Source organism: Notolepis coatsorum (assembly GCF_963971535.1).
Source record: "Notolepis coatsorum genome assembly, chromosome: 4".
NCBI classification, from domain to species: domain Eukaryota; kingdom Metazoa; phylum Chordata; class Actinopteri; order Aulopiformes; family Paralepididae; genus Notolepis; species Notolepis coatsorum.
This window is the reverse complement of record NC_140168.1, coordinates 100,406,085-100,428,291: the sequence shown is the minus strand read 5'-3', so window position 1 is coordinate 100,428,291 and position 22,207 is coordinate 100,406,085. Positions and strand designations below refer to the sequence as shown.

Genomic DNA, 22,207 nt, shown 5'->3' with positions numbered 1-22,207 from the left:
GTCTACCCAAAATAGACTGAAGGAAGGAAAGGACAGCCTCCAGGGGGCAGGACACCGGGTCCAAGCCCCACACTCTACACCACTCTTGGAAAATACGCCACCTACCCGCGTAAGCCGTGGTAGAGGACGGAGCGCGCGCGTGTTGGATAGCGTTAACCACAGAATAGCCAAGACGCATCCCCCCCAATTCACACTGACAGCAGCCAAGCCTAGAGGCTGCCCCAGAACAGGAAGGCAGAACAGAGTTCCGCGTGCCTGAGAGAGGGCCCGCGGTGACCACGGAACAGGCCACGGCGGGGCCACACAGAGCTGAATCAGGGCCGGGGACCAAACAGCTGAGCCCCGTCCCCGCACGACCAGGACCAAGTCCCGCGCAAGGTGTGAGGCCCCCACACTGCCCGATAGGGTGGGTTCCTACACACCGTAGCCCTGCAGTGATATTACTACCACCCAAATTACACGTGCCTGCCAGACCACTGCCGGTCTTCCGGGAGTGGGAGGCACTAACGTGATACCCGGCCTGGCGAAGGCGAGGTCGGGGGAACCCGCACTGTTTGCCTCAAGAGGTCTCGAGCCCCCCTGCTGACAACCTTTGTAGTTGACAGACTTAACACCAGGCTCAACCAAACACAGACGCAGAACGTGTGGCGTGGGAGCCGCTTAACAGCACAACATTCTCACGGACAGACCCAGTCTCAGCCATCAACTGGGTGTCAGCCCCTGTCCCCATGAGAAGCGAAACGTGGGGCCGCTTGCGCTTCATTGGAGACACGCGGCCCGCAGCCAAAGGAAACAAATCAGAGCCCTTATCCCGCTGGTGTTGGGGGGGGGGGAGTGACCGGAGAGCGAGCTGCACACAGCTAGACGGCGAATTTTTTTTAGGGTGTGCTCATCTAATGTAGCCGATCCCTCGACCGCCAAGGCTGTCGGCCTTGCGGTCACCTGTTGACGTTGTGCCCAGGGTACCTCAGGCGGGGGAAACATGGCCGCTGGTTGAGGGCCTCGCCACAGCCGCTGGCGAGGCCGTGCTCTCACCTCTGGCTGCGCGGTGTGGGGCCTAGGTCAAATACCGCCCGCGCTCCAGCGGAAAGACCAAAGTCCAAGACTAATCCAACCAAGATGTCTGTAAACAAGCGGTGACAGCATCCTAGCCCTCCCTGTGGTTATAGCTTGCGGCTAGGTCAAAGCTAATAACGTCAAAACCTTGCGCGATGTTTCAACGTCGGCTGGCCTTCAAGGCCACCCGACACCATTTTTGACAGAAAAAACAGCGATTCGAACAATGTTACTAATCGCTGCTAATTCTATACCGTGGCGATATAGGCTTAATAGCCCACCAGCCACCTGCTGGGCCGACTCACCTCATGGCGTCGGCCGGGCGGGGCACTGTTCCAACATGCCAGAGGCAAAGGACTGATGCCACCTGCTTCACAAGCACGGAGCACCAGTGGTGGTTGCAACCAGAAACCTCCACTGTGGTGTGCACCCATGAAGGGGTTAATGAATAAATGAACTAAAACTCCACCAACACACTGCAGAATGGGCCAGCCCATACACACAATGTTAAGGGGATGCAGACCAGAGAAACACCAGTCCTGCACACTATTCATAAATTCACAAAAAGCACACCAGCCCTAGGCCTCAGCCCATTCACCCATGAAAAAGGTAAACAAGCCCCGTCAAAACTCCCAGCAGTAGACACCGATTGACCGTCAGCATGAATGGTTAAGAGGAGGGAAGACCTTTTTTAAAAAGACAGCCCTCAGGGGGGAATCAAAAAGAACAGTAACCCAGCATCGTAGCATAGCATTAGCCGCACACTCCAGAATAACCGGGAAAACGACAACGTTTACCCAGATATCCTGCCCCTTGCGCCAATACACAACTCGGTTGTCTCACGGGACAACGAGCAGTATCACTAACGCCAGCATTGTCATGCCTAGTGGCGCAGACCCTACCTGGGCGCGACCTAGATGATTGAAACGAAAAAAAGAGGAGGGCGAGTATGACCATGTCCGGTGTCTTATAGGGGACACTGGGGCGGGGCCTGGTCAAGTGCAAGGGTGCATTGTTTTCGTTAATGAAGTACAATAGGTACTGGAGATAGAGGTATATCTCGGTATGGCGAGACGTGATTGGCCAGTATGATTATATAACTGGAATGGCGATGAGATTATTGGATTATTTTTCTTGCATTACTTCAGAGACCAGGTAAGGACACTATATATGAAAGCTTGCGTTGATCTGATATTTATTTCTACTGCGATTGAATCTGTGTTATAGCTGTTTGGCTGTATGCCGTTGGGTTGCAGGAGGGGGGGGGGGGGGGGGGTTGCGCCGGTCTAAGCCACATTGCATGCGTGCACGACAAAGGATAATAGTGATGATCTAGCGTTGAATTCAGGAAGAACCGATAATCAGGCGAAAAATTACGCAGTGTTTATTGAATTACACAAAAACGCTGTTTTCGTGTCTTTTTCCTGGAATTGCTCAGAAGCGGCCGGACTATGTTCATATTCAAAACAGTATAAAACGGAAATGTACGGATGAAAAAATAATCAGTTTTTTGCACATTGACCAGAAGCAGCTCAATGAGACTCGACAGCGTTATTAGACCCATAGCTATACTATAAAATATAGGTTTAGGTCTACAAAGTACAACTACGTTTACATGGGGTTAATGGACGGCACGGAAGTGGTCACTTCCCGGAAGGGGCGTGGCACTCAATGTGTTAAGAGGTTAACAGGTTAATGTGCATCTAGACATACTTCATCGAATGTTTTTTTTTTTTTTCTATTTTCTGTATTTTTCCTCTCATCCCAATTTAGTCGCTCATGCCAATTCCCCCTCCCCTTCCTGGTCATTGCGTACATGTGCCCCCCACTGGTCGGTCTAGGGAGCCCTGAAGTCTATCACATGCTTCCTCCGATACATAGGAGACAGCCAGCAGCCTCTTTTCACCTGGCAGCGAGGACTCTCATTGGTGAAGTGTAACGCGTGGGAGGTCACACTACCATCACCATTTCCCTCCCTCACTGTGCAGGCGCCCTGACCGACCTGTAGGAGTCGCTGTTTACAACGGCCAGATTACCACCCACCGGCTTCCCTCCCGCTGACACTGCCAATGGACCTATCTCAAACCCTGCCCTCTTTTCTTGCAGGGTTTGAGATAGGTCTATTGTGCCAGTATGACGACCGGCCAAGCCGGAGGCACCGCTGACAGCCGGATTTGATATCAGTGTCTCTGCGGTGGTAGACAGATGCTTAGTCTGCTGTGCTACCCGGCCGCCCTTTCATCGAATGTTCTTTTTTTTTGTATCTACTTTTTTTTCTCCTTTTTCTGTGATTTTTCTCCCCATCCCAATTTACCTCTCGTGCCAATTCTACCTCCCCTGTCCTGATCGTTGCTCGCATATGCCCCCCACTGGCCGGTTGTAGGGAGGATAGAAGCCTTGCATCACATGTCCCCTCCGATATATGTGGAGGCAGCCTGTCACATCTTTTCACCTGCTAGCGCGGACTCATTTGGCGAGGAGTAACGTGTAGGAGGCTCACACTGCCCCCGCCATTTTCCTGACTTTGCTGTGCAGGCGCCCCAACCGACCTGTAGGAGGCGCTGTTCACAACGACCAGACTACCACCCTTCGACATCCCACCTGCTAACTCAATTGAGTTAGTATGACGGCCGGCCCAAGCCGGAGGCAACGCCGACAGCCGGATTCGAACCCGGTGTCTCTTGCGTTGGTGACAAGCGCAATGTCCGCTGCACCACCCAGCCGCTCCTTTCATCGAATGTTCTTGAATCTTTTCGTGGCCTCTGGTGATTCAGTTGTTTGTTTCCAGTAACTGTTTGTCCCTAAACAAGTATTAGCTGTAATCTGCTTACTAGCTGGACTTTGCTTCCTTACAACATTAACTTATTGAACTTGCGTGTCAGGAAATGTTGTAAACCCAGTTCCCAGTGTTTTCAAAGGCAGAACTCTTACTGTAGTTTGGCTCTGGGTGGTATCTAGGGCTGGAGGATTGAAGCATGTTAATGCTATTGCGATACTTGTTGATCAAGTTCGCCTAAGAGCATTCACTGGTGTAAGATCCTCTCTCCTCCAAGCTGAAGAGCCCAGATCCTCTCTCTTCCAAGCTGAAGAGCCCAGATCCTCTCTCCTCCAAGCTGAAGAGCCCAGATCCTCTCTCCTCCAAGCTGAAGAGCCCAGATCCTCTCGCCTCCAAGCTGAACACTGAAGAGCCCAGATCCTCTCTCCTCCAAGCTGAAGAGCCCAGATCCTCTCTCCTCCAAGCTGAACACTGAAGAGCCCAGATCCTCTCTCCTCCAAGCTGAAGAGCCCAGATCCTCTCTCCTCCAAGCTGAACACTGAAGAGCCCAGATCCTCTCTCCTCCAAGCTGAAGAGCCCAGATCCTCTCTCCTCCAAGCTAAACACTGAAGAGCCCAGATCCTCTCTCCTCCAAGCTGAAGAGCCCAGATCCTCTCTCCTCCAAGCTGAACACTGAAGAGCCCAGATCCTCTCTCCTCCAAGCTGAAGAGCCCAGATCCTCTCTCCTCCAAGCTGAACACTGAAGAGCCCAGATCCTCTCTTTAATATGACCATTTGTGATCACCATCTCTTTTCTGGCGCCTAAAGTTCAACACAACTTCTGGCCTCCTAGATTCGTTCCCCGTGCGCGAGACGCCATCTGTATACCTATCTAGTCCAGCTAACTAAAATGTTGACACACAGCATAATATCAGTTCAGAAGTAAGAATAGACTGTTCTTTCATATTAACTCTCTTGGCGTAAGGTCCCAAGTGAACTTAGACCTATATAATTGTCTTAAGGGTTTTATCTTCTATGAAAATACTACGCAAATCCTTCAAAGTGACTAGAAGCCAGCATGAGGACAGGCCAATGGTCGACGAGTCTGCCGTGTACTTTGACGCACGCCTCACATATCGGCATGTAACTTGAGAACCGCTGAACGGATTTTGTCGCAGATCAACCTACACATCTTTGGAAAGCAATCGACAGGCAACACATAGGGCTGTATGCCCTATCGGTTATATTATACGTGACAATAAATATAGGCAATAAAGAATTAGAATCTCAATGTATACTATGAGTAAAAGTAAACCGTAAACACAAGGTGCAGTATACACACACAAGGTACCCTAACTGGCATGCTATACGTCATACGTTGTAGTCCGTGCAGGTTTTGGTGGTCTAACCTTATGAGTAAAAACTCCTTTGTTCCTTGTGCAGTAACCCTGCTCAATTTGCACATGTAATCCAGCATTTAAAGCCCGCTCCCTGTGGATTAACCCTGCTCAATTTGCACATGTAATCCAGCATTTTAGACATTGCTTTGTTGTGTTGTTGTGTTCTGTATTCCTTTATGTCCGAGCATCATCTTTTGTACTTGTGTTGTTTCCCGTCTTGAGCCCTTGACTGCAAGTCAAGTCTCCCATCTGGGACAATAAAGTGATTGGAATTAAACCATCGTATTAATTTGTGTAGAATTGCTCTAGTTCTCCCAATGTTTATGTTATTACTCGGATTCAAATTCCCATTCAGTAAAGAGTGAAATTCACTTTGTTGTGGTTCCTCGACAATAGCAGCATCCAATATAATATAAAAATATACCTGTAAGCAGGGATGTGGGCACCAAGCATAGGCATACCTTTGTACATGCAGATTGGTGAAAATATGTAGGAGGAGTAGCATTGTAAGTGTTTTTCACAGGAAAATTACGCCATTGAGTGCGGTGAATTTGGCTTGAGCCAAGGAATTCAATGGGACCTCGTTTTTCAAAAAGGGATGAAGTTGTGCACAATAGTAATAGCGAGATTCGAACTCTGGACCTACTGTTTTGGAGCGCAACGTGCTGCCAACTGAGCTAAACCTCATCTGTTGAATTTAATCGACCCTGTGGCATCTCAGCCTTCACACAGTTGCTTCCTCTTGGTTGAGTGAGGGGGGGGGGGGGGGGGGGGTTACAAAAAAACCCTGATATGGTCTGAAACGGAAATGAACTTTATGTAAGGTAAAAAATTAAGAAAATTAAACATTGCTTGTGGTGAAATAGCAATAGTTATTCTTTTTACAGTAGCCATCTTGAGAAAGCAGAGTAATGTAATGAAACCCTTGATTAGTGTTATTAATTACACCTGTGCTGGTCTGGCAAACGATGTAACTTGAAGCAGGTTTGATTGAGAGAAATGGTCAAAAGCCATGCATTGGAAAATCAAAAACAAAAGTCAAACCTGTGTAGACATTGGTCTACACAGATTATGTGTACCACGTTTCATGCAGATTGGGGACATTTTGTAGGAGTAGCATTTTTTTTTTTTTTCACAAAATACTAAATGGCGGCAAGGATTCCAACGGCACCTTGTTTTTGAAAACTTGACTTAAGGTCAAATCAACGAGACCTTTCGTACGTTTTATTCTAACCTGTACGAGTCAGAAGTGAATAAACTGGAGAAATTCCTTGATCAAATTAACTTACCACAACTCTCAGAGGAAGACGCTAAACGGTTAGATGCACCTATTACACTAGAAGAACTTAGGGAGGCTATTTCTGACTTGCAAATTGGTAAGGCCCCTGGCTGGGACGGCTTTCCACCCGAACTGTACCTCTCATGCTGGGATATAATTGGACCCCTATTACTTGATATGATTTTATACTCAGCCAAAGAGGGAAACTTTTCCAGGGATGTCAATATGGAACTCATATCTGTCCTACTTAAGAAAGATAATGACCCCACAGAATGTGGCAGTTATAGACCCTTAAGCCTCCTTGGAACCGATCTCAAGCTGTACGCTAAGGTACTAGCCATCCGATTTCAAAAGCATATGACATCTTTAGTTCACCCTGATCAGACAGGCTTCATAAGAGGCCGACTGATCACGGATAATATTAGACGGTTACTGCATGTGATAGATGCCAGCAAGGATGCCGAGCCTCCTACGGCTGTGTTATCCTTAGACGCAATGAAAGCCTTTGACAGGTTGGAATGGTCTTATTTACCGATCTCAATTAAGGGCACACAACATCACATTAGCTGATATGCAGATGATGTAATCTTGTTCATGCAAAACCCCGCCACCTCCCTACCTCATCTTCTCAAAGTAATAGATGATTTTGGCAATCTATCTGGATTTAAGATAAACTGGCCAAAATCGGCCTTCCTTCCACTCAATGTGACTGCGAAGGCTACCTTCCTCCCAGCAAATATACCCATGGTAGAACACTTTAAATGTCTTGGAGTTGAAATATTCCCCACTATTAGCCAAACGGTGAAGTATAATTATTCCGGATTGCGAGACAGGATCACAAATGACTTCTGCAGGTGGTCAAAATGAAAAAACTCATTACAGGCCAGAGCGTCAATAGTTAAGATGAATGTTTTGCCCAGAATTAACTTCATCAGTTCGATGTTGCTGTTACCCCCCCCTGCTGGTTACTGGCAAAAACTACACTCCGCTGCATATACATTTATTTGAAACAACAAACGTCCACGATTAAAAAGATCCACTGCACAGAGAAATAAAACCGACAGGGTTTAGCCTTTCCAGACTTCAATTATTACTTTAAAGCGTTCTCTTTAAGACCACTGATCACCTGGTTTGATTCGCAAGCAGCGGTATCCTGGAGACCATTAGAGGAGAATATAGTGGCATCACATAGACTGCAGGATATAGTGTACACCAACATATCAATTAAGCAATGCAACTTAAGATTTGGCCCTCTTATTACACATGTGATCCGGATATGGCGTGACACACAGAAAAAGTGTACTAACCAACATAAATGGCCATGGTTTCCGCAGTTATCGAGATATATTCAACAAATCTAACCTCACCAGTTCCACTTATCTCTTCTATCTACAAATAAGAGCAGCTTTGAAGGCTCACGGAGTCTCATTAGATGTTCCACTTGAGCACCACAGATTTCACAAATTATTTTATGACAAGGAGACGTCGAGAGGCTTCGTCTCTGACTTTTATCGCCACTTACTTACGTCCTCATATAAGGTCCTTCCCCTAGACTCTGTTTGGAGGAAGGATATCCCAAACCTGGAAGCAGATTTTGATTGGGATGCAGTCTGGGAAAATGTTCGGTTTTCATCACGCAACCCAGATCACCAACAGATTAATTTTAACTTTGTTCATAGGACTTACCTGACTCCTAGAGGTTTGCACCTAATGGGTCTCAGACCGGACTCTCGATGCTCCTTGTGTTCAAGCGATGCTATTGGTACATATATGCATATGTATTGGGAATGCCCTCCTGTCAAGACTTTCTGGGAAAATGTCACCACTCAATTATCAGAATGTTTGTCTCTGACCATACCAACACTGCCTTCTGTATTGTTGTTGAATGATGTTTCTCAGTTATCGACTTCTGTACATGTAAAGAGACTCATTTTGGCGGGTCTTACGGCTGCCAAAAAGTTGATAGCGTCACGCTGGATTCAACCGGATAAAATGTGCCGGAAGGTATGGATTCTCACCTATCTCGAGATATCCACTGCACGAATTTTAGGTGTTAACGAAGCCAGCATAGCAGTCTGGGTAGCTGTGGTGGATAAGATAAAGGAACGCAGATAAATTAGGAACTTTCTGATGCTGAATGAAGTAGTGGATGTATAGTCCAAGTGGGGGTCCTGAGGGGGGAGGGGGGGAGAGCGAGCAAGAGCACATGTATTGTATTTATTATTTTTATGTCTTTTAATCGTTTAATCTACTTTCATTCTGATTTAATTACTGGACTGTCATTATTGTTATTATTATTTCTGTTATTGTCTTGTGATTTATCGTTGATTATTACTGTTATTGTATTATTTGTCTTGTTTTATGTAAAAAAAGGGAAAATAAAAAACATTTGTTAAAAAAAAAAAAACTTGACTTAAGGTTAAGAAGTTGTGTGCATAAATGCACCTCCAACTTTGACATGTTGGTGGCGCTAGAATGTTGGAGCTGGGGACATGGGACTTGGTGACAGGGGTCAGTGGACTGTCCCGAATCAGTCTGCTAATTTACATAACTTTCTCCCATACGGTTCTATGGGCAGCCATAGACTGCAATGGCAGAAGAATAATAAGAAACTGTACAATCCCTCAAGGTGGCCTACGCAGCTTCGCCGCTTGGCCTCTAATAAAATAGCATAGAATAAAACAAGATAAAATAACAGCAAGATAATTTTTTTTTTTTTTTTTTGATATTTTTTGCACAAATCTCTCCAATATTCAAAACATCTCTTTCCACATCATCATATGCTATTTCCAGGATTTGCCTTTTTCTTTTTTGTAAGAACATACAAAACATGTAAAGGACTCATACAAATACATTAACAACTGACATGGAAAATAAAAAAAGACTTACGAAAAAAGAAACTATACTATACTATACATTATGCGTATACATCCCTGATATATATACTTTGCATGTAGACCGAACTACCTTCGAGCAGGTATGTGCTGCATCCTCTATCGGGATGCCACCCTTCTCCATATTGCATGTGAGAGAAAGCGCCCCAGACACACGCAGTTGTGCATGACAACATGCATGCACGCATGTCTCCAACACATGTATGTGGGTACGTGTATCACGTAAGCATGTGTACATGCCTCATATGTGTGTGTGTGCATCTTCCTGGTATGTGACTGTACTCCTATCTCTTGTGTTTGTCTCATATCCATGTGTGCCTCTGCCCCCTATGTGAGTGTATATCTCAGACGTGTATATATATGTGCGTCTCAGCTACGTATGTGTGTGTCTCCTATATACATGTGTATCCCCCATATGTGTCAGTGAAAGCCTATACTTCAACTATGTGTATATGTAGGTGTGTGTATGCCTATTTCCTATAAGTGAGTATGTGCATGTATGTGTGCCCCTGACGTGTATAACTTATCCTTGTGTATATGAGTGTGTGTAAACCTATTATGTTCACATATGAATATGTGTATCCTAGATGCAAGATCACTATTCTAACATAGTGTGCACATGACAGGATGTGCAGTATGCCGATATTACACATCCATTACTGTGTAGTGTCGGGGCGGCAGTGTCTCAGGAGGTAGAGCAGTCGTCTGGTAATCTGGAGGTTCCCAGTTCGATTCCCGCTCCTCCCGGGCAGTGTATCGAAGTGTCCTTGAGCAAGACACTTAACCCCTAATTGCTCCTAATGAGCGGGTGGCACCTTGCGTGGTTGCCTCTGCCGTCGGTGTGTGAATGTGAGTGAATGTTGTAAAGCACTTTGGATAAAAGCTGCTATATAAATGCACCATTTACCATTTAGTGATGGATGTTTTTGTTTGTGATTGAACAGTTCACAGATCCTGACAGCCCCTGCACCACCTCCCCCTGCTGCCCCAAAAGGCAAGGAGGGAGCAGACAGTGAGAACCTGGAGGTAAGAGAACCACAGGGGAGGAGGAACATGTTCCAGAGAGATCTATATTTACATTTTAAACACTTGAATAAGTCAGCAGTCAGTCACAAATCATCATAGTTACATTCAAATAAATGCAAGAGACCACCAGACGATGCTCAGGACTATAAAAGCATAAAGGCGAGAGTCATTGGTAGCGCCTCATATCATGGTAGACATATTACAGGGTAATTACTGTGTAATAACATAGAAATAAGACTGAGATATGGTAATGACATGTAAATACTTAATGAGTTTATTATTGATGTGTGGTTATGGATGCCAATGGATGTCATGTCAATGGTCTACCTGAAAAAACACTTGTTGATCATTACAAATAATTACTCAGTCAATTATTATGTCTTATTGACTGTTAATTAAGTAATTATTTGTAATGATCGGTGAGTGCTTTTTTCAGGTTGACCTACCTAAGAAAGCACTCCTCCACTCATCAATAAGTAATTACTTGTTGTTACCAGTCTTGTTATTACACAGTAATAATTACCATTTGTGTACCGTAAGTGCTACAGAGTTTTTCTTGTCGTTTGTTTTGTTATAGAGTTCTTGCAGTTGTGATTATGTATATAACGCTATGTTTTCTGTTCATTATCTTTCTGCAGCAGGACCTGTGCACGTTCCTCATCTCCCGTGCTTGCAAGAACTCCACACTGGCCAACTACCTGTATTGGTGAGCGCAGAATAATGGTGTCTGATCTCTGTGAGAGTGTGTGTGTCTGCAGCATAATGGTGTCTGATCTCAGAGTGTGTGTGTGTCTGCAGCATAATGGTGTCTGATCTCAGAGTGTGTGTGTGTCTGCAGCATAATGGTGTCTGATCTCAGAGTGTATGTGTGTGCAGCATAATGGTGTCTGATCTCTGTGAGAGTGTGTGTGTCTGCAGCATAATGGTGTCTGATCTCAGAGTGTGTGTGTGTCTGCAGCATAATGGTGTCTGATCTCAGAGTGTATGTGTGTCTGCAGCATAATGGTGTCTGATCTCTGTGAGAGTGTGTGTGTCTGCAGCATAATGGTGTCTGATCTCAGAGTGTATGTGTGTCTGCAGCATAATGGTGTCTGATCTCCGAGTGTTTCTGCAGCATAATGGTGTCTGATCTCTGTGTGTGTCCGCAGCATAATGGTGTCTGATCTCTGTGTGTGTCCGCAGCATAATGGTGTCTGATCTCTGTGAGTGTTTCTGCAGCATAATGGTGTCTGATCTCTGTGTGTGTCCGCAGCATAATGGTGTCTGATCTCTGTGTGTCCCCGCAGCATAATGGTGTCTGATCTCTGAGTGTGTCCGCAGCATAATGGTGTCTGATCTCTGAGTGTGTGTGTGTCTGCAGCATAATGGTGTCTGATCTCTGAGTGTTTCTGCAGCATAATGGTGTCTATTCTCTGAGTGTGTGTCTGCAGAATAATGGTGTCTGATCTCTGAGAGTGTCTGCAGCATAATGGTGTCTGATCCCTGTGAGAGTGTATGTGTGTCTGTCTGTCTACTAGAAGCCCTGTGTATCTTCTCTCAGGTACGTGATAGTGGAGTGTGAGGACCAGGACACCCAGCAGAGAGACCCCAAGGTCCACAAGATGTACCTGAACGTGATGAGGAGGTTCAGCCAGGCGCTGCTCAAGGTCTTTAACCTTAACCTAATGTAGTCTATTCCAGGGTTTCTTAAACCACGGGGCGGCACCCGGAAATGGGGTGCAGGCCGGTCTGGTTCGGTCCCCGCTTGGTTCGAGTGCCAGTATGTTTTAATGTGACGCATGGGACTGAGTGGCTCGGGAGGTAGAGCGGGCGTCTGGTAATCCAGAGGTTCCCGGTTCGATTCTCGCTCCTCCCGGGGCAGCGTGTTGATGTGTCCTTGAGAAAGACACTTAACCCCTAATTGCTCCCAATGAGCAGGTTGGCACCTTGCATGGTCGCCTCCGCCGTCAGTGTGTGAATGTGTGAGTGAGTGGGTATAATGTGAGGAACAAAATTATAAAGCGCGTTGGATAAAAGCTGATATATAAATGCAGGGGTGTAAAGTACTTGAGTAATTGTACTTCGTTACAAGTACTGTTTTTGGGGATTTGTTCTTTACTCAAGTATTATTAAGTTTGTATAGTTGTACTTTTACTCAATTACATTTCAGAGAAAAAAAACATACTTTTTACTCCTTACATTTTGTTAGATGTTTCTGTAATCAGCCAATCTCATCCCGTCATCTCCTTTGTGACTCTCCCTGTTCTGCGTTGTGTTTGTATCAACCCCTGTTAGTACATCCGTTAGTCATAAGAAACGACCCTGCAACGTGATCTCTTTCCTTAGATCCTCATGTTTATTTTCATAAACATAGCCTCTGTACCCGATGTAACCCATTCTGTATTGTCCTTGAACAGTCTTAATTCTCTTTAATCCAATGGTTCTCTCTCTCGTCGTAGCCATGCATGATGTGATGATGTGGCATATTTCCCCTCCCCCACCCGGCAGGGGGTGAGGAGGGATGAAAGTCTCAAAACAACGCGTCCGCTCGTCTGTGCTTCGTATCTCAGTCTAACTTACCCCGGAAGGAACTCACACCTCATAACATTTTTTTTTTTTTTTTTTACTTTATTTTTTAGCGTTTATCGCTTTTCTGGTCAAGCATGACCGACAGAAACAGGTTGAAATGGGATGTAGAGCAGGGGAAGACACTCTGAGAAAAGACGGCGGGTCCGGGAATCGAACTCGTGTACCCCAGATCCGTGACGAGCACGGTTTTCCCCGACGCAGAAATAGCGCCGAGATATGCGGTGAGCTACGGGAGCTCCCTCTTCATAACATTCTTACCATAGCAACGGGTCCCCGCCCCCTCTCATCGTTACTACGTGACACGCAGTCTTTGACAACGGCTCTTTGACCCAAATCACTGTAGCAACGGCGATGTTGACATTACAGCCCCTCTTACCCCATAACAAACGCTGTGGCTTGGGCGGCTACGTGGCGTAGTGGGCAAGGCGCTCGCCACGAAATCTGGAGACGCTGGGCTTGCCTGTTCGAGCCCAGCGCTCCACATTTGCTTTCAGTTTAGCTGGTCGTCCGTACTAATACACATTGGCCGTATTAGGGGGTGGGAAACTGATGGGTGGGGATCGGGCGTTGTGGACAGCGACTCCTACAGGTCGGTTGGTGCGCCTGCGCAGTAGAATCAGGAAGTGTCGGGGGCAGCGTGAGCCTCCCACGCGTTACTCCTCGCCACTGAGAGATCGAGCTGCGCAGGTGAAAAGATGCGACTGCTGTTACCTCAAGTACCGGAGGGGACTTGTGCTATGTATGACTTAGTCCACATTGCAGCCGGCTTGTGGGAGGCAAGAAACAGCGTTCGTGACAGGGGAGGTTTGAATTGGATGATACGAAATTGGGATGGGAGAAAATATAGAAAATGGGAGAAAAAGTGGATAAAAAAAAAAACGCTGTGGCTTGATAATGCACTTTCTCCAGATCGAGTAACCTTGATGCTGTGGCTATCAGCTGTTGATGTTAAACAGCACAGCCCGAATCCTCATCTGCTGCTGTTAGTCTGCTGCAACACACTCTGACTGCCGGCTACTTTTAAGATCTATAGATCGAACGGCTGGGTGGCGCAGCGGACATTGTGCTTGTCACCAACGCAAGAGACACCGGGGTAGACTCCGGCTGTCGGCGTTGCCTCCAGCTTGGACCGGCCGTCATACTAACTCAATTGGCAGAGTTAGCGGGTGGAAGTCGATGGGTCTGGACATTGTGGACAGCGACTCCTTTTTTTTTATCCACTTTTTCTCCCATTTTCTATTTTTCTCCCATCCCAATTTTTCGTATCATCCAATTCAACCCTCCCCTGTCTTTCAACGCTGTTTCATGCCTCCCACAAGCTGGCTGCAATGTGGACTAAGTCATACATAGCACGAGTCCCCTCCGATACTCGAGGTAACAGCAGTCGCATCTTTCCACCTGCGCGGCTCGATCTTTCAGCGTCAGGGGTCTGGGCTTTAGAGGGGCCCCGCCCCCGTCGCTTCCTGATTCTACTGCGCAAGCGCACCAACCGACCTGTTGGAGTCGCTGTCCACAACGCCCGATCCCCACCCATCAGTTTCCCTCCCCCTAATACTGCCAATGTGTATTAGTGTGGACGACCAGCTAAACTGAAAGCAATGTGGAGTGCTGGGCTCGAACAGGGAGGCGAACCTGTTCGAGCCCAGTCTCCAGTATTCGTGGTGAGCGCCTTGCCCACTGCACCACGTAGCCGCCCTGTGGACAGCGACTCCTACAGGTCTGTTGGGGGACGCCTGCACAGCAGAGACAGGAAAATGGCGGGGGTAATGTGAGCCTCCCACACGTTACACCTCGCCAAATGAGAGTCCGCACTGGCAGGTGAAAAGATGTGACAGGCTGCCTCCACATGTATCGGAGGGGACATGTGATGCAAGGCTTCTATCCTCCCTACAACGGAACATTTCATTGCCCCGGAATAATATTTTTTTTTTACTTTTACTTTTTAGTACTTAATTAAGTACATTTAAAAGTAGAAACCTTTTTACTTTTACTCAAGTGTGTATTTAGGCAGATACTCTGACTTTTACTTGAGTAAGATTTTGAGACGGTACCCATACTTTCACTTAAGTATAATTTCTGGGTACTTTTTACACCCCTGTATAAATGCAGCCATTTACCATTTATTTATATGGGATGCAGGGTGGGACTAATTTAGTTAGTTGGAGACCAATGATGGAAAGGTTTCAGATATAGTTTATTAGAGAGGATAGTACTTTGTTTGCTACGTCTTACCTGTCTATCTCTCTCCCTCCAGGGGGATAAGAGTGTGAGGGTGATGAGGTCTCTCCTCGCAGCCCAGCAGACCTTTGTCGACAGACTGGTAGAGCTGATGAAGGCTGTGCAGAGAGAGAGTGGCAACCGCAAGAAGAAGGTATGTGAAGAAATACACACCACTCGGCCTCTCTGATATACACACACACACATACACATACATACACACACACACACACACGCATACACATACTCCACTGATGGCGTTACCAATCGTGTGTCTGCGTGTGTGTCTCTCTCAGACGGAACGTCTGCAGGCCCTGCTGGCTGACAATGAGAAGGTGAACCTGTCAGAGATGGAGCCCATCCCCCTCCCTCTAGAGCCTCAGGTCCGGATCAGAGGCATCGTCCCAGAGACGGCCACACTCTTCAAGGTACTGAACCTCCTTCTTCTTCTTCTCATCCTCCTCTTCAAGGTACTGAACCTCCTCCTTCTTCTTCTCATCCTCCTCTTCAAGGTACTGAACCTCCTCCTTCTTCTTCTCATCCTCCTCTTCAAGGTACTGAACCACCTCCTTCTCCTTCTCATCCTCCTCTTCAAGGTACTGAACCACCTCCTTCTTCTTCTCATCCTCCTCTTCAAGGTACTGAACCACCTCCTTCTCCTTCTCATCCTCCTCCTCTTCAAGGTACTGAACCTCCTCCTTCTTCTTCTCATCCTCCTCTTCAAGGTACTGAACCACCTCCTTCTTCTTCTCATCCTCCTCCTCTTCAAGGTACTGAACCACCTCCTTCTCCTTCTCATCCTCCTCTTCAAGGTACTGAACCACCTCCTTCTCCTTCTCATCCTCCTCCTCTTCAAGGTACTGAACCACCTCCTTCTCCTTCTCATCCTCCTCCTCTTCAAGGTACTGAACCACCTCCTTCTCCTTCTCATCCTCCTCCTCTTCAAGGTACTGAACCTCCTCCTTCTTCTTCTCATCCTCCTCTTCAAGGTACTGAACCACCTCCTTCTTCTTCTCATCCTCCTCCTCTTCAAGGTACTGAACCACCTCCTTCTTCTCATCCTCCTCTTCAAGGTACTGAACCACCTCCTTCTTCTTCTCATCCTCCTCCTCTTCAAGGTACTGAACCACCTCCTTCTCCTTCTCATCCTCCTCCTCTTCAAGGTACTGAACCACCTCACCTACTTTACCTCCTTCTCTCTTCTTCTCCTCCATCTCCTCATCAAGATACTGAACCACCTGACCTACTTTACCTCCTTATCTCTTCTTCTTCTCCTCCTTCTCCTCCTCTTCAAGGTACTGAACCTCCTTTCTTCTTCTTCTTCTTCTTCTTCTTCTTCTTCTTCTTCTTCTTCTTCTTCTTCTTCTTCTTCTTCTTCTTCTTCTTCTTCTTCTTCTTCTTCTTCTTCTTCTTCTTCTTCTTCTTCTTCTTCTTCTTCTTCTTCTTCTTCTTCTTCTTCTTCTTCTTCTTCTTCTTCTCATTCTCATTCTCATTCTCATTCTCATTCTCATTCTCATTCTCATTCTCATTCTCATTCTCATTCTCATTCTCCTTCTTCTCCTCATCAAGTTACTGAACCACCTCACCTACTTTACATCCTCTCTTCTTCTTCTTCTTCTTCTCCTTGTTCTTCTTCTTCTCTTCAAGGTACTGGACCCACCTTTCTTCTTCCTTTTTTATTCTTCTCATTCTTTCTTCTCTTCTTCTTCCTTCTTCTCCATCTTCCACTTCTTGTTTAATTTCTCTAAACAAGTCTAAATCTAAATCTCTGTATATTAACCCTGTGTTCTCCAGAGTGCTCTGACGCCAGCCAAGCGGATCTGTATTAACCCTGTGTTCTCCAGAGTGCTCTGATGCCAGCCAAGCTGATCTTCAAGACCGAGGACGGAGCCATGTACCCCGTTATCTTTAAGCACGGAGACGACCTGAGGCAGGACCAGCTCATCCTGCAGATCATCTCCCTCATGGACAGGGTTCAACACACTCCTTTCTACTCACAACACTATAGAGCACCGCAACACTTCCGGGATTCTGAAATCATGGGAGAGAGAGCGGGGGAGAAAATGTATGAATGTGGATGACATTAAGTGGTTGTAGCTACGGCTGTGGGGGTGCTGGAGACATGATCCAATAGACTTTTATACGCCCGAGTCTCCTGAACACGGCGCGACCAATCCCAAGTCGATCGGCACTTTCTCGGCCGAGCTATAGTTGCTTTTTCACACCCGAACTATGCATGTGCAGATTGCCCACGGAGTCTAGGTCTCTCAATCTGCGCATGCGTAGTTTGGGAGTAGGTGCGAAAAAGTTACTATAGCTCGGCCGAGAAAGTGCCGATCGACTTGGGATTGGTCTCCCCCCGCTCTCTCCTCCATGAGCTCAATATAATGCGGAAGTGGAGTGGTCTATAGAGCAGGGGTCAGCGACCTTTGACACGCGGTAGCTTAACCAATGGCATGCTAGCAATACGTGTGTAAAGAGGAATATTTTTGGAAATGTGTGGCCAAGTTAGCCCTTCCATGGCCTGATATTTATGGTAGTTTGATTGATATCTTAAAAAATAAAAAAATAAAACGTTCAAGGGTGAGGCAGACGAGGCTGAATCCATCGAATGTGTCCAGGTACGGGAGGCAAGCATGGCAGCGTTAGTGCTCATATATAATTACAATATCCTGAGTATGAGGCGGCTGGGTGGCGCAGCGGACATTGCGCTCGTCACCAACGCAAGAGACACCGGGTTCGACTCCGGCTGTCGGCGTTGCCTCCGGCTTGGGCCGGCCGTCATACTAATTCAATTGGCAGAATTAGCGGGTGGAAGTCGACGGGTGGTAATCTGGACGTTGTGGACAGCGACTCCTACAGGTCGGTTGGGGGACGCCTGCACAGCAGAGACAGGAAATGGCGGGGGTAGTGTGAGCCTCCCACACGTTACACCTCGCCAATGAGAGTCCGCGCTGGCAGGTGAAAAGATGTGACAGGCTGCCTCCTTGTGTACCGGAGGGGACACGTGATACAAGGCTTCTATCCTCCCTACGACCGACCTGTGGGGGACATATGCGAGCAACGTTCAAGACGGGGGAGGGACAGCGAAATTGGGATGGGGAGAAAAACTAGAAAAATAAGGAGAAAAAAAAGTGGATCAAAAAAAATATCCTGAGTATGAGAGACATTTCTTTATTAAAACATTCTATGCACGTTGCCTATATGGATGGAATAAAATGACACATCCGTAGGAGATTTCAATTTTGATGTGGTGTCATAATTAAACTTAATGTTAACCTTGATATCGATGTGGCACACTGGTTAACGAGACATTTAAAAAAAAAATTGCACTTTGTATCAAAAAGGTTGCCGACCCCTGCTATAGATGGGACCCTAATGGGGTGTACCTAAAGAAAAGAAATACAAATAAAATAAATTGTTTATTTTGTACGCTGAATTTGTATTGTGAATGTTTTAACGTGTTGTGTTTTTGCATGTATAGCTGCTGAGGAAGGAGAGCTTGGACCTGAAGCTGACTCCCTACAAAGTGCTGGCCACCAGCACCAAGCACGGTGAGAACCCTTAACCCTTTCACTGCCACACGACAGCCGGTTAACCCTTTCATTGTGACAATACAGAAGGTTAGCCCTTTACTATCACACAAACCGGCGGCGATGCTCCATCATTAGCATCATTAGCTCCGCGGATCCTTCTGTCGTGTGGCAGTGAAAGGGTTAACCCTTCATTTCCGTTTTATACCATTTTGAAAAACGCTTGTTTCTTGAAACTTCCAGAAGATTTCAGAAGATTCTGTGATAATCGCCCTTTACTGGAATACACTGGAATACACAAAACACGTTGTAATTTTTCGCCCTATTTATGAATCGTTTTCAAATAAACGCTAGATTATCGATAGTATATGTGTACTTATGCATGCTATAGAAGCGGGCTGAAAAATCGATTCTCTTATTTCCTGATCGCACACACACACACACACACACACACACATATGGCACACGCTGATATATAGGTGAAAATAGCTCTGATTATCCCAATACTGGTCAAATAGCTTCCTTACCTCAGATCAGATGTTCTCCAAAAAGACGATTCCAATTCCTGATCGCCATTCCAAATATCGATCGCGTTTATTGATCCAACGCTGGGTACTGGAAATATATATTCCACGCTGTTCTGATGGTCCACAATGAGTCCGATCGGCTCGGGTTACGTGCCTGAGAAGTAAAATGTGGATTCCGAACTCTTTTTTTCCCCATGCGTTTCATTCAATCCAATCTAAAGGGGTGCAGTTCCATCCGGGAGACGATAGGGCGCGGTATTTTCCCAATTCGAGTTCAGACAGATCCCCACTGGTAACGTGAGGCTAGATTGATGAAATATGAATGGAAATCGCTAATAAAAATAAATAACGATTAAAAACGACATCTCGTTGGCTGGCACTCAACGGTTGGCATGAACTAACGAATTATGCCGTGGCTGGCACTCAAAGTGTTAACAAGTCTGTGTCCAGTGTTTATATTCAAATGTATTGTCATCATACAGCACAAGTACAGTACAACAAAAATAAGCTTGGCATCCAACCAGAGTGCAGTAATGTAGCAGTAAAGTGCAACAGTAATATACAATGTACAGGTGATTAAGCTGGGTATAAGATATATACAAGACAAGATAGGGCTGGGCGATATAACGATAAATATCGCGATATATTTTAATAATCGATATCGAATATCGTATCGTTTTTTCTTTTTTTTGTGACCTGCAACAGGGCAGTTTTAAAACCAGAGACAGTGGACAGACTTGTCTTTCTTGCCTGCAACTTAAATTAATGGCTTTGCTTGTCCAAATGACAATACTGACCAAATTGAGATTTATTTTTCTCTTGTCCATTTATTTTGTTTGCTTTCTAATTTAAAATACAGTTTGAAACCGTCTGTACACAGTAGGCTATGTGAGCTAGCAGAGCTAGACTCCAGTCACGAGTCACGGTGCACATGTGCGGTGGTTTGTCCACCAAAAAAGCGCCAAAAGATCGAAAATAAACTAGCAGAGCCAGAACTGTTCAACTCCCCTGGAGCCACAGCCAGCAGAGAAGCCGGTTTACTTTAGCTTTTAAACCAGCTGCAGCCTGAGAACTGGAGTGTGAGGGGCTGTAACACTAAAGATGGCGGCAACGACAAAGAATTGCTGCAAAATAATTTAAAAATTATTATTATTATTTAAAAAAAATTGTTTACATTTTTTTTTTTTTTTTTTTTTATTTTTTTACTTATAACAATTTCGATAATTATCGATATCGAGAAATATGATAATATTATCATATCGTTATCACGATATGATTTTTTTCCATATCGCCCAGCCCTAAGACAAGATACAAGATATGAATGATAAATTATAAATATAAATGAGTAGATAGATAGATAGATAGATAGATAGATAGATAGATAGATAGATAGATAGATAGATAGAAACTTTATTGCCATTTCAACACTGTTGATTGGGATTTGTCTTGGTGCCACGTACAGTACAGACAATGTTAAAAACATACAATATAAAAACACAAGAATACAATATAAAAACACAAGAGTACAATATAAAAACACAAGAATACAATATAAAAACACAAAGAGTACAATCCCCACAATAAAGAGTTTTACACAAACAATTAAAAAGAAAGAAAATGCTACAGTACCTAAAATAAATTGCTCAGTGTTCCAGTTTTAAAGTGCATATTGCCTTAAAGTGCATGTCGGCTGGTGCTAGCCCTTGTTGTGCAAAGTGCCTGTACATTTGTACTCGAGTTCAGGTGACGGACAGCCTCGGGATATGTACTGTTTTTAAAACGGGATGTCCTGCACCTGAGACTTTGGAGTCTTCTGCCAGAGGGAAGGGGGTTAAAGAGGTCGTAAGCAGGGTGAGAAGGGTCCCTGATCACCTTTTCCCCTTTCCGCCGGATTTGTGTGGCATAAATGGAGGCCACAGAGGGGAGCTCACAGCCGATGATTTTTGACGGAGTGTAGTGCTAATCAGATGTATGTACAGAGTTGTAATATTAATATGTACAGTGATACAGATATAAAGACACTATGGTAGTTTGTACAGTGTGGTCACAGACCTGGGAAAAAAAATATTATTACAGTTTTAAAGGCCAACCTTCACGTTGTATTTTTGTTCAATAAACAATGTGGACTAGGCCAACGGTGACTTTCATGAAGAATGGGAAAAAAAGTATTGAAATTGACCCAGTTTTAGCGTTTTTATCAAACATTTTGTCTGCCCAACACAATCACCACGCACGTGGATATTTTAATCAATGGTTCATAACGTGCGTGTGTAATCGAAATGATCTCGTCACAACAGGTGCAGGGCACCAGGGGGCTCACCGCTGAGAGTCACACACAGCTAGTGGCAGGCACTGCAGGCAGAGAGCCTTGCTACCATAGATATATGCTTGCTACTACTAGCCGAATGAAAATGTATCTGTTTATAGCCATCCATCTCTAAAGCGAACCACTATTTGTAAAAGCCACAACCACGTTACCATATTTGTAATAATGTAAATCATTGTGTCGTTGTACACATATTGTGTTTATAACGTTAGTAGCTAACATAGCTTAGCTTGGTAGCTATTGTGCTAACAACATATCCCGACATCCGGCTCGCTGGCCGGCATGAACGGCCGACCCAAAATGGTTCTCTCCTCTCTGTACACCCCGTCCCCACGGGTGCCCTGCCGGGGGGCCCATGGACGCGACGGCGGCGGCAGCCGTAGGGTGCTCGAGCCCGTAAAGGCTAGTGGTACACGATAGCTATGAGCTAACTAGCGCTGCGGGCTCGGGCGCCCTGCGGCCGCCGCTGTTGTCGCGTCCACAAGCTCCTCCGCGGGACACCCGCGGGGACGGGGGCACACAAAGAGGAGAGAACCACCCGCAGGGACGGCGGGCTATAGGCTAACGTCAGTGTAGTGGTCCCGACTGTAGCAGGGACGGCGGAGCTATAGGCTAACTGTGATGCA

General features: G+C 45.8%; 1 protein-coding gene across 1 annotated transcript in view; it reads left to right on the top strand.

Moving 5' to 3' along the window:
• The window catches only part of LOC311227695 (phosphatidylinositol 3-kinase catalytic subunit type 3), a 159,498-nt gene that overhangs the window by 61,641 nt on the left and 75,650 nt on the right, over positions 1-22,207 (top strand). The window contains exons 12-18 of the mRNA XM_084313449.1: positions 10,329-10,410; positions 11,049-11,116; positions 11,951-12,056; positions 15,233-15,349; positions 15,492-15,623; positions 17,040-17,168; positions 18,680-18,749. Of these exons, the coding sequence (XP_084169575.1) occupies positions 10,329-10,410; positions 11,049-11,116; positions 11,951-12,056; positions 15,233-15,349; positions 15,492-15,623; positions 17,040-17,168; positions 18,680-18,749 (704 nt within the window). The remainder of the gene's footprint in view (positions 1-10,328; positions 10,411-11,048; positions 11,117-11,950; positions 12,057-15,232; positions 15,350-15,491; positions 15,624-17,039; positions 17,169-18,679; positions 18,750-22,207) is intronic.